The 12,584-nt window shown below is 49.3% G+C and overlaps 1 protein-coding gene across 1 annotated transcript in view; it reads left to right on the top strand.

Moving 5' to 3' along the window:
- LOC105548007 (chromosome unknown open reading frame, human C14orf159) overlaps positions 1-12,584 on the top strand; it is a 122,474-nt gene that overhangs the window by 75,952 nt on the left and 33,938 nt on the right. Inside the window, exons 9-10 of the mRNA XM_011991815.1 lie at positions 5,738-5,998; positions 10,816-10,919. Of these exons, the coding sequence (XP_011847205.1) occupies positions 5,738-5,998; positions 10,816-10,919 (365 nt within the window). The remainder of the gene's footprint in view (positions 1-5,737; positions 5,999-10,815; positions 10,920-12,584) is intronic.

Here is a 12,584-nt window from a genome sequence, read left to right as displayed (position 1 = left end):
TGCCCAGTCGTTTTTGGCTTTTTCTTGTTCTAAACTTTAAACATGTGAGGAAGTTCGTTGAGTTTGTTTGCTGGGCATGTTGCCAGCCAGAAGCAGATGGAGTTAGGTAGGTAAGGAAAAAAGAGAGAATGGTTTCTAGGTAGGCAACTGCCACCATTTTAAAAAAGTTATTTATGTAGTTTATTATTATTATTTAGAGATGGGAGGGCGGTGTCTCACTGTGTTGCCCAGGTTGGTCTTGGACTTCTGGGCTCAAGTGATTTTCCCGCCTCAGCCTCCCAAAGTGCTGGGACTATAGGCGTGGACCACCCAGCTTGTCTTCTATGGGTTTAATGATGTCCCTAATCTCTCCGTTTTGTGCCATTGCCCTGGGATTGGGCATGTAATAGATTATTTGTATACTAGGCAGCAGGGATAGTGTTAGGGGCAGGATTACTTCTCTGGGGATCCCAGTGGGGCAGGACCCTACAGCCACAGCCTCACAACAGTTTGCAGTCAACTTGTATATTGTATAACGCATCTCAGAGGAAGGATAGCCCTTCTGTGGCTTTGGAACCACTGGCCTTCTGTACATGGGAGAGGGCTGGTGAGATCCTCTAGGGGACCTGCTGATTCCAATTAGTTGTTTATTTTATTTTATTTTATTTTTTGAGACAAGGTCTCACTCTGTTGCCCAGGCTGGAGTGCAGTGATGCAATCTTGGCTCACTGTAACCTCCACCTCCTAGGCTCAAGCAATCCTCCCACCTCAGCCTCCTGAGTAGCTGGGACTACAGGCCGGCACCACCATACCCGGCTAATTTGTTGTTGTATTTTTAGTAGACACGGGATTCTGCCATGTTACCCAGGCTGGTCTCAAACTCCTGAGCTCAAGTGGTCTGCCCATCTCAGCCTCCCAAAGTGCTGGGATTACAGGCGTGAGCCACCACGACTGGCCGTGCTGATTCCAGTTAGAAAGAGGTTTGCTGAAAGCTGGTTGAGGGGCTTTTAACTTCCAGCTGTGTCTTCATTTAAGGGCTGAATTTCTAATCCCAGGTGGCCAGCAGAGACTGCAGTTTCACCTGCCATTGTGCGGGGTAATTTCCTTTGTTGGCAAACACTCATGAGAGAATTACGGCATAGACCATACCTCAGTTTCCTCATCAGCATAACAGGAGTAATGACAATTATGCCTCCCTCTCTGGGTTGTGATGCATAAAAAGGATAATGATGTCACCTACCAAGTTGTACTGTGCCAAGCATCAGGCTGCTAGCAAGCATTTAAGCGTTTCATCTTGTTAAAGTCTCCCAATGACTCTATGTGAGGCAGCTATGATTAACTTCATTTAACAGGTGAGGAAACTGAGGCAGATAAGGTGCAGAGACTTACCAGAGTCCACATACCTAGTAGGTGGTCAGGGCAGAACTTGAACCCATGTCTGCTGACTTGAAGCCCATGATTTATAAATATCAGCTAAATTAGAATCTGAATGTAAACGGTAAGTCACAGTCTTGCCTGGGCAGTTGAAAGAGTGCTCCAGTGACTCCTGGTTCACACCCCAGTCCGTCTTCTGGACCTTCTCATGGGCTGTGCTCCTAAACCTGGGGTACAAACCACCCTTGGCACCTGGAATGACTGGAGAGAAGGCATATGTGGCCTCCCCACCAGCCCACGTGACTCTCATTCCCCAAAGTCAGGTGGACTGGTGGGGAGATCCAGGTAGCTACCTGGATCAATGGTGGCCAACCTCCGTGGATTGCTGAGGGGTGAGGCCAGCCTGCACATCAGCAGCCAGACTCCCAGGGCCCAGACAGGACTGATTCCAGTGCCAGTTTAAAGCCTACAGCAGCTGGGCAGAGCCCCAAAACAGACAGATTGAGACCTTCCCCTGCTGGCCAGCACTGTCACGAATCTGACAGTGCAGACCAGCCCTAGAAATGCCTAATTCTTGGGAGGCTGAGGTGGGAGGATCACTTGAGGTCAGGAGTTCAAGACCAGCCTGGGCAACGTAGAGAGATCCTATCTACAAAAAAATAAAAAAATTAGCTAGGTGTGGTGGTGTCACACACCTGTGGTCCCAGCTACTAGGGAGGCTGAGGTGTGCAGATTACTTGAGTTCAGGAGGTTGAAGCTGCAGTGAGCCGTGACTGCACCACTGCACTCCAGCTTGGGCAATAGAGCAAGATGTGAGAGAGAGAGAGAGAGAGAGAGAGAGAGATGGAAAGAGGGAAGGAGGGAGGGATGGAGGGAGGGAAGGAGGGAGGGAGGGAAGGAAGGAAGAAAGGAAGAATGGATGGAGGGATGGATGTAGAGATGGGATCTCCCTGTGTTGCCCAGGCTGGTCTTGAACCCCTGGGTTCAAACAATCCTCCCTCCTCAGTCTCCCAAAGTGTTGAGATTATGGGCAGGAGCCACCGCTCCTGGTGCTCTGGGTGGATATATTTTTTTTAATTTCTGCCGTACCTTCTCCTTCACAAAACTCTCACCCAAGCTGATGGCTCTCCATTTAGCACAGGGTCATGAGGGAAGATGAATTATTAACTCTGTCATTAGCTCAGATTAAAAAAAAAAAAAAGTAATTGGGAAGTAAATTTATTGCGGACGTGGTGTGCCCACTGCTTAATAAAATGAGCTAAGAGTTCAGCCACAAACACCGTCCATCAATGCTGTGCAGACTGCAAGATGAAGCTTGAAGAATGATGCTGATGCTGGGGGAGGCAGATTTACAGTTGTTGGATGTGTTGATGTCATCTGTTAAGGACCGTCTTTAATCCTCAGGAACAACAGATGCTTTTGATCCCCACTGTATTAAATAAGCAGATAGAAGATTCATAACAGCGTCTTGAGCATTACTCACTGGGCATAAGAATAGGCCCACTCAGTCATTTTTGAGAGGATGTTGGCTTGCATTTGAGGTGCCTGGGGAATATGAAGGGATATAGGGTTTATAGTAATGATTTTAGCACTGATGATAAAATCATCATAAATGTATTGACCAATTTACAGTTGACCAAGTTCTCACTCTCCTCCCTCTGGTGCTCATGCACCCTAGGAAGTAGGTTACATCCCAATTTTTTTATTTAAAAATGTTGTTATTCTTCTCCTCGCCCCCCTCCATTTTTTGAGACAGGGTCTTGCTCTGTCACCCAGACTGGAGTGCAGTGGTGCGATCTCAGCTCGCTGCAGCCTCTGCCTCCCAAGTTTGAGTGATTCTCCTGCCTCAGCCTCCTGAGTAGCTGGGATTACAGGTGTGCACCACCATGCCCGGCTAATTTTTGTATTTTTAGTAGAGATAGGGCTTCATCATGTTGGCCAGGCTGGTCTCGATCTCCTGACCATGGATCAGGTGATAGATCAGGTGCTCCATCTGCCTCAACCTCCCAAGGTGCTGGGATTACAGATGTGAGTCACCGCGCCTGACCTAAAATTTCGTTTTACAAATGTTCTGCTGTTTTATTTATATGCTGTTATTTAATACCATAAACAATGCGGTGATGAATATCCTTCTGTTTGTGAACATGCCCATGATGACTTTGTTAGGAATAGTGGGCACGAGAAGTGACTCGCTGGCTCCAGTGGAATACATAAATCTAAGAGAGAAATCACCCTCCAGATAGCACTGCTCCAGTGTCCACTCCTCCCAGCACACTATGTGAGGGGCTGTGTCCCCGTGACCCTCCTACACCTGGACTACCTCCCATTCTCCATGTGGGAAAACTGAGGCTCAGAGAGGTCAAGGGATGAGGCCAAGGTCACACAGCTACAACATGCCAGCACCTGGACTGGAATGCAAGTTTCCTGGTCCTAAGTCTGGAACTGTTCCTCCACAACAGAAATCCAAACCCCATGTCTTCTTCTTTTTTATTTTTTTATTTTTTGAGACAGAGTCTCACTCTGTTGCCCAGGCTGGAGTGCAGTGGCACGATCTCGGCTCACTGCAACCTCCACCGCCCAAGTTGAAGCAATTCTCCTGCCTCAGCCTCCTGAGTAGCTGGGATTACAGGCGCCTGCCACCGTGCCTGGCTAATTTTTGTATTTTTAGTAGAGACGGGGTTTTACTATGTTGAGCAGGCTGCTCTTGAACTCCTGACCTCGTGATCAGCCCGCCTCGGCCTCCCAAAGTGCTGGGATTACAAGCGTGAGCCACCCTGCCCAGCCAACCCCGTGTCTTTCATATTCTCCAGGCACCTCAACTGTAAGCCAGCATCCTGTCACGTCCTTTCAGTCCACTGCTGATTTCAGCCACCGCCAGAGTGGAAGTTCTGTGTCACACACTCTGCCTTCGCATGCACTGTTTTGCTCTGAGGTGACCTGAATGTAGACAAAGGCACAATGGAACCTCATGAGAGTGGCTGCCTGGCTTGGTGGCCACTGGTGGGCATCTGTAGCACACACCGCAGCTTCCCCACTCGTATCCTCTGGGCCACCTGGGTTCACTTGCATAGAATTATGGGTGGCTCCCAGCATGACAGCCTCTTACCTTAGGGGTTCGGGTCTCTCTGCTCCATCTGAGGATGCCCTCTGTCCCTCCAGAGTCTCCCTCATCACAGCAGGCACAGCCTGGAGGTGCAGAGGACTCAACGCCCTAATGGGCAGGTGGGTAAATGCCCAGTCTCCCTGTCCTCCGAGGACCCCACCGTTTCTTAGAGAATCTCAAGCCGCACTGAGCCCTGGTTGCCTTTGAAGTTAACTTGCTCACTCACAATCCTTTGCTGTTTTTTTCCCCTTTCCCCATCTTCTCGCTTGCATTTCCTGGGATCACCTCCCACTGAAATACTTGTGCCCAGGTCCTTGTGCTAGGGGTCTTCTTTGAGGGAATCCCCAGCTAAGACAGTACTGTTTCCCTTCCCTCTTATATTTTCCCTGTATTAGTTAGAGTTTGCTAGATTGCTGTAACCTAGAAGCCCCGGGATGCTTTGCTCAAATACAACAGAAATGTGTTCCTCTCTCACACAGCAGGCCAGGGTGGGTCTTCCAGGGTGAGTGTCCTGGGTCAGCAGGAAGGGGACTTGCCCCACTCAGTCACTTAGGGACCCTGCAGGTCTGCCGTTACATCCTGTGACCCCCAGGAGGTTCTGGCTGTCAATACTCCAGCCGCCAGGAAAGGGGAACGAGCTTGGAGGTGCGTGTGGAGGTGCATGCCAGGCCCAGAGGTGGCATGTGTCACTTCCATCACGATCCAGTAGAGAAAACCCAATCTTGCAGCCACACCTGACTGAAGGGAGGCTCCTCAGCCATTTACCCCTCTCTCTTTCACTGCTGGGGTCAGGGGGCGGGGGTAGAATACACTGTGGTGAGCAATTTGCAGTCTCTGCCGCAGCCCTCAAAAAAACAAAGCAAACAAACTAAAAACTCAAACTACTCTTACTATAAAGTTTTTACTTTAAAAATAATCACTTTTGGCTGGGTGTGGTGGCTCACGCCTGTAATCCCAGCACTTTGGGAGGCCAAGGTGGGAAGATCGCTTGAGCCTGGTAGTTTGAGACCAGACTGGGCAACACAGCAAGGCCCTATCTTTTAAAAAAGTGCCAAAAAAAAAAATTAGCGGTGTATGGTGGCGCATGCCCAGCTACTTGGGAGGCTGAGGCGGGAGGATCACTTGAGCCCAGGAGTTCAAGGTTGCAGTGAGCTGTGATCATGCCACTACATTCCAGCCTGGATGACAGAACAAAACCGCATCATAAATAAATAAATACATAAAAACAATTTTAAAAGTAAAGAGTCAGTTTTACATTCTATTTTATTTTTGTCATTTCAGGGAACCGGGGGATTGGACACCTGCTCTGTAAAGACGAGCTGCTGAAGGCCTCTCTCTCGCTGTCCCATGCCCGCTCAGTGCTCATCACCACTGGGTTCCCGACGCATTTCAATCATGAGCCTCCGGAAGAGACAGATGGCCCACCAGGAGCTGTTGCTCTGGCCGCCTTCCTGCAGGCCTTGGAGAAGGAGGTAGCCATAATCGTTGACCAGAGAGCCTGGAACTTGCACCAGAAGATTGTCGAAGACGCTGTTGAGCAAGGTGAGCAGTGAGATGCGCTTGGTCCATTTCCCCAGATGGGCTTTGTGGACGGAGGCTGGAGTGAATCCGCATCTGCAGCACAGAGCATTCTCCTTCCAGCTCACAACTCCGTTGTAAGCTGCATAGCCCGATTTTATAGACGAAAAGACCGAGGCTCTGGGAGGTCCAGGGGATTTTCCCAGGTGGAAATGGCGAGCTGGAATTTGAACTTGGATCCACCAGGCTCCAAAGCATGGGATCCTTCCTGCACACCTGCTGTTCTCCCTGTGCGATGGGGGGAATGATCTGCCAAGTATTAGCCACCAGGGGCAGCCCCGGACCACCAGAGCTGGGGAGGGTAGTGGAGTGTGAGGTGGCTGAAAGGCTCAGACAGCAGTCCCACCTGGTTGTGATGGGCAGGGCTGCACCTGGAGCACCCAGTGGGCGTTATTGCTGCAGGTGTTGGAGACTCGAGGCTGTAATTCCACTATCCGTGTAACCGAATCAGCCTCAGGCTCAGTGTGAACAAGCGCCGCTCACCTCACCTCCATCCTGCAGGAAGTGTTATCAGGCATGAGCTGGAAGCCTGGTGAATCTCACCTGCCTCCCACTGCCGATCGCTCTGTGTCCCTCAGAATGCATTCTTCAGAGGTATGTTTCTTCCTTTTAGCATTTAAAAAGGGCTTTAAACCCAGTAAGGCGTACCCTAAAGCAGCCATTATGTCAGAAGTTTCCAAAAGCCTGTGTCTGTACATGCAGAATCCATTTCATGCAGCGAATGTATGTTGAGCTCGAGTATGTGCCAGGCACTCTGTTAGGTTCTTGAGATCCACCCGTGAGCAAAACTGACAACAGTCCTGCCCCCACGGAGAGTATCTTCCAGCAGAGTGTGACAGACAAGAAACAACATGTAAGATGAAGGCACAGTGTGTTCGAGTGATGATGCCATGGGGAAAATGGACCAGGATGAGGAGACTGGAAAGTGAGGGGCTGGACGGTGGCAGCAGTGGGGGACAGCTGTCACTTTAAACAGGATGGCCAGGAAGACCCCCTGCAGGAGGTAGCCTTTGACTCCAGAATTCAGGTTGATGATGAGGGTGTGAGGCTTGGGCTGGCTGAGGGAAGGGCATCCTGGGCTGTGGCAATGGCTGGGGCAGAGGCCATTAGGTGGAGTGGGGGCCAGTGGGTTTAAGAAAGGATGGCATGCTGGCTGACTGGCCTGGAGTGAATGAGGAAAAGGGACAGAGAGGTAGCAGGGACCAGATGGGGCAGGGCCTCACAGGACCCTGTGGGCAGCTGGGCTTTTGTTCTGGGTGAGATGGGGAGCCTGGGATTTCTCTGAGTGGGGGACAGCCGTGTTCTGTGTGAGATGTAAGCGATCACTGGGGTGCAGAGACAAGGGTGGAAATGGGAGACTGGTGAGTTATGGAAGGTGGGAGAGGAGGACGGTTTGGAGTGGGGGTGCCTCATGGCACATCCCTTCAACCCCACTTCTGATTTCAGCCGCCACTGCAGTGGAAGTTCTGAGTCACATTGACCCGATTGGGCCGCCCACAAGCTAGGGCCCTGCAGGGCCTCTCCAAAGCCGTGTGGAATCACTGGCTGATGGCTTCAGGGCACCCTCAACCCCTGGGGGACAGGACCTGAGGTTAAATGACCTGTCCCCTGTCTTTTGGAGACACACAGGTCCTAGTGGAACTGAGCCCCCACTCCCTAGAGCAGCAACCTTGAAGGTGCACGTTCCCTCCTTCCCAGCCTCACTCTCCCTGTTCCTCCCACATGCTTCCTGGCACCATCTCCCAAGAGACCATCTGCACCCAAGTCTCAAGTTCTGGTTTCAAAGGAACCTAAAGAGACACTAGGTACAGATACAGAGGGCAGGGGGTATTGTGAGAAGTAGCCAGATGCTGTATCTATTTTGCAGTCAACATGATTTCCAGATGGATGGGATGTGGGTGTGAGGAGAAGGATCAGGGCTTGCTCTAAGGTTTGCGGCCTGGTAACTGAAAGGATGGAGTTGCTGTGAACCGAGATGGGGAGGACTGGCATGTTTAGGGGTAAATCAAGAATCCAGGTTTGACATTTGCGCCCTGATGGAGGGATTGTAAAATGGTGCAGATGCTATCAAAAACGGATGGCAGTGGCTCAAACAATTAAAAATAGCAAATACCATAGGGTCCAGCAATTCCACTTCCAGGCATATACCCCCTAAAAAGGAAAGCAGGGACTTAGAGGTATTTGTCCCCCCGTGCTCATAGCACTTTATTTGCGATAGTCAAGAGGAGGAACCAAATCAAGTGCCCATCGATGGATGAATAGATAAACAAAATGTGGTAGATAATTATTACTCAGCCTTAAAAAAGCAGGAAGTTCCGACACATGCTATAACATAGATGAACCTTGAGGACATCTTGAGAAGTGGATTAAGCCAGTCATACTGTATGACTCCACTCATATGACGTGCCTGGAGTAGGCAAACTCATAGGGCAGAAGGTAGAGTGGTGATTGCCAGCGGCTGGGAGGAGAGGGGAATGGGGAGTTGTTTATAGGTACAGGGGTTCAGTTTGGGATGATGAGAAAGTTCTGGAGATGAATGGGGGTGATGGTTGCACAACGATGTGAACATACTTTATTCTACTGAACTTGAAAATGGCTAAAACAGGCCAGACGCAGTGACTCATGCCTATAATCCCAGCACTTTGGGAGGCTGAGACAGGTGGGTCACTTGAGGTCAGGAGTTCAAGACCAGCCTGGCCAACATAACAAAACCCCATTTCTACTAAAAATACAAAAATTAGCCAGGTGTGGTGGCGCACACCTGTAATCTCAGCTACATGGGAGGCTGAGACACTAGAGTCGCTTGAACCCGGGAGGTGGAGGTTACAGTGAGCCGAGATCATGCCACTGCACTCAAGCTTGGGTAACAGAGTAAAACTGTGTCTCTAAATAAATAAATAGGCTAAGATGGTAAATTTTATGTTGCATGTATTTTACCATAATTTTTAGAAGAATGCATGTTTGACCCTCTTAGGCATGAGGTGTCTATTAGCCACACAGTAGAGAAGTCAAGGAGGCAGTTAGTGATATATAAAGGGTTCAGGAGAGCAGCACGGGCAAGGAGAAATTGGGAAGCTGTTGGCGTGTCGGTGGGCTCCCAAGTCAAGATACTGGGTGAAATCACCGTGGGAATAAATGCAGGCAGAGCGAAGGACCCAGGATTGCGTCCTGGGTCTCCCAGTGTTAAGAGGACAAGGAGAAGGGCGGAGCAGGTAGCGAGGGAGATGAGAAGGAGCGGCGCTGAGGCCAGAGGAAAGGCGAGGGGCTGTGTTTCTGTAGAGCAGAGAAAGGCCTCGGGAGGAAGGGCTGGCGACGGCGTAGCGCACCACTCGCAGGCCAACCCTTATTTCCACCAGACAACGGTGTTGCCGGGTATTTTCAGCTGCCCCCTTCCCAGAAGTCGCTCTGCCCTCTCTGCTCACCTGACAGCCTGGCTTGGAGATGCCTGCCAGACTCCACTCAGAGCTGGGTCTTGTCTCTCGTCCTCATGGGAGCTCAGAGGGTGGAATTTGCTCTATTGGATTTTGCAGAACTTCCATTACATTTGGATGAAGAACGTAAAGGCAATTTGGCCTTTTAATGAAAATTGTTTCAGCTCCCTGCCGTCTTAAGCTCTGTGTGGAGACTTTGTGTTTGGCCAGTGTGTATGCTGGGATTCTACCCCAACCTGCTGTGAGATAGATCAGTTAATGAAAACCAAGTTCATTTTATTTTATTTTGGGATTTTTTGTGTATTTCCCACGTATTCTACAACAATATGTGTTCTTTTTGTAATTAAAAACTCCTATTTTTAAGAGTCAAATTCACTTTGATTCACTTTTGGAAATCACTCCAATATAAGTAAGTAACCCAAGGCACAGACTCTGGGAATTTCCTTCAGTTGTTCTTAACCTTCCCTGAAGGTATGCAGGGAGGTGGGGAGTGGGTGGGAATTTGGGGTGAGAATTGGAGCTATGAAACTGATATGTATACATGGCCTTGCCCAAGTTGTTTGGCATCTCTGAGCCTCAGTTTTCCTCCTCTTTAAAATGGGGATAAGGATAGTTTTTGGGGTTTTTTCTTTCTTTTTTTTTTGAGATGGTGTCTCGCTCTGTTGCCCAGGCTGGAGTGCAGTGGCGCGATCTCAGCTAACTGCAACCTCTGCCTCCCAGGTTCAAGCAATTCTCCTGCCTCAGCCTCCCGAGTAGCTGGGACTATAGGCGCCCGCCACCACGCCTGGCTAATTTTTTGTATTTTTAGTGGAGTCGGGGTTTCACTGTGTTAGCCGGGATGGTCTCAATCTCCTGACCTTGTGATCCGCCCACCTCAGCCTCCCAAAGTGCTGGAATTACAGGCATGAGGGACCGTACCCAGGCCATGATGGTTTTTATCACATAGAATTGTTGTAAAAATTAAATCAGAGTGTTCACATTGAGTGCGTAGCAGAGGGCTGGCGCACTGTCACCAAGGGCACATAAATGTGTGCCCAGCCCTCGTGATGGCAGTGAGCCAGAACAGGCACTGTTCCCACAGTATTATGGGCACCTTGCATGGAGCGTATCTGATAGGCTGTATTAGCCCGATTCTGCCTCCACCCCTGTCAACCCTAGAGTTTACCCAGGACCAAAAGTCAACTTAAGTATCCTCTGTGTCGTGGCCTCGGCTTACCTAACATGTTCTACAGATAGATGTTGTTCAATAACAGTAATGATAGCCTTCAAAGAAGCTTTTGAAAAGCTAACATGAATTTCCAAAATCCAACACTAGAGCTGATGTGTGCCCCGCTTGTCTTTATTTTCAAGGTGTTCTGAAGACACCAATCCCGATATTAACCTACCAAGGTGGATCAGTGGAAGCTGCCCAGGCATTCCTGTGCAAAGACGGAGACCCACAAACACCTAGGTACGTATGTCCCATTCCAGTTTAAGTGGCGGATAGTAGAAACGCCCATATGCGCTCTTAACTTAGCCAGCAAAGCTGAGCCTTTCAGAGGGAACAAAGCCATGAGCCAAGGAAGATGGGTTCTCATGGACCAGACTAACAAATGAAGCTGGGGGGTTTCAAGGTGTTCTGGGGGCCTCACAGAGCATCTCTGGAAGTAACAGATCCCTGGTCAGTAGAGAGGGACAGCATATCTTCCTGACAGAGGGGAGACATAGAAGTAAAAAATAAAGACTAGAAGTTTCTCAGTCTCAAACTATGGGTCATGACATGTTAGATAATAGTGAAATCATTTCAGTTGGGGTATCCAGCACCTTTGGAAAATGAAATAGAAATACAGCATCATTGTATATCTTGTATAGTAATGGTAAGTACTCCCTCATAAGACTGTGTACGTGCAAGTGTGTGTATTTCTTACTATGTGTTATGGTCAAACTTTTTTGTTTTTTTGGATGGGGGGATGGAGTCTTGCTCTGTCGCCCAGGCTGGAGTACAGTGGCACGATCTCGGCTCATTACAACCTCCGCCTTCCAGGTGCCAGTGATTCTCCTGCCTCAGCCTCCCAAGTAGCTGGGATTACAGGCACACACCATCACAGCCGGCTAATTTTTCTATTTTTAGTAGAGATAGGGTTTCGCCATGTTGACCAGGCTGGTCTGGAACTCCTGACCTCAAGTGATCCACCTACCTCGGCCTCCCAAAGTGCTGGGATTACAGGTGTGAGCCACCGTGCCTGGCCTCCCTGAACCATTTTTAAGCTTACACTTCAGTGGCATAAAGGTACACTCACATTGCTGTGCAGGCATCATCTCCATCCATCTTCAGAACTCTTTTCATCTTGCAAAACGGAAAGTCTGTGCTCCATTCAAAGATAGTTCTCCATCTCCTCCTCAACCCAGCCTCTGGCAACCACAATTCTACTTTCTGTCTGTCTGAGTTTGACTATTTGAGGCACCTTGTGTAAGTGGAATCATCCGATATTCGTCCTTTTGCGACTGCTCATTTCACTTAGCATAATGTCCTCAAAGCTGATGTCGCAGCATGTGCCAGAATGTCCTGCCTTTAGAAGGCTGAATAACATTCGCTTGTGTGTATATACCACATTATGTTTGGCCTTCATCCAGCAGCGGGCTCTTGGTCTGCTTCCTGCTCTTGGCTACGCTGAATCCTGCTGCTATGAGCATGGGTGGACAAATATCTCCTTGAGTCTTTCACTTCTGGACATACAAGTCGAAGTGAAATTGCTAGATCATATGGTATGTTCTATTTTTAATTTTTTGAGGAACGGCCATACTATTTTTTATAGCAGAGTTGAGATTTTTGAAGAACACTGTCTTGGAAGGATTGAGAGAGATGTAAAAGTACAATATGTATATTCTTTTTTTTTGAGACAGAGTCTTGCTCTGTCACCCAGGCTAGAGTGCAGTGGCACAATCTTGGCTCACTGCAGCCTCTGCCTCCCGGGTTCAAGTGATTCTCGTGCCTTGGCCTCCCAAGAAGCTGGGATTACAGGCACCCGCCACGGTACCTGGCTAAGTTTTTGTATTTTTAGTAGAGACTGGGTTTCACCATGTTGACCAGGCTGGTCTTGAACTCCTGGCCTCAGGTGATCCACCCGCCTCAGCCTCCT

The sequence above is a fragment of the Mandrillus leucophaeus genome, unplaced genomic scaffold, assembly GCF_000951045.1.
Source record: "Mandrillus leucophaeus isolate KB7577 unplaced genomic scaffold, Mleu.le_1.0 Scaffold4, whole genome shotgun sequence".
Classification (NCBI taxonomy): domain Eukaryota; kingdom Metazoa; phylum Chordata; class Mammalia; order Primates; family Cercopithecidae; genus Mandrillus; species Mandrillus leucophaeus.
This window is presented reverse-complemented; position numbering and strand designations above follow the sequence as displayed.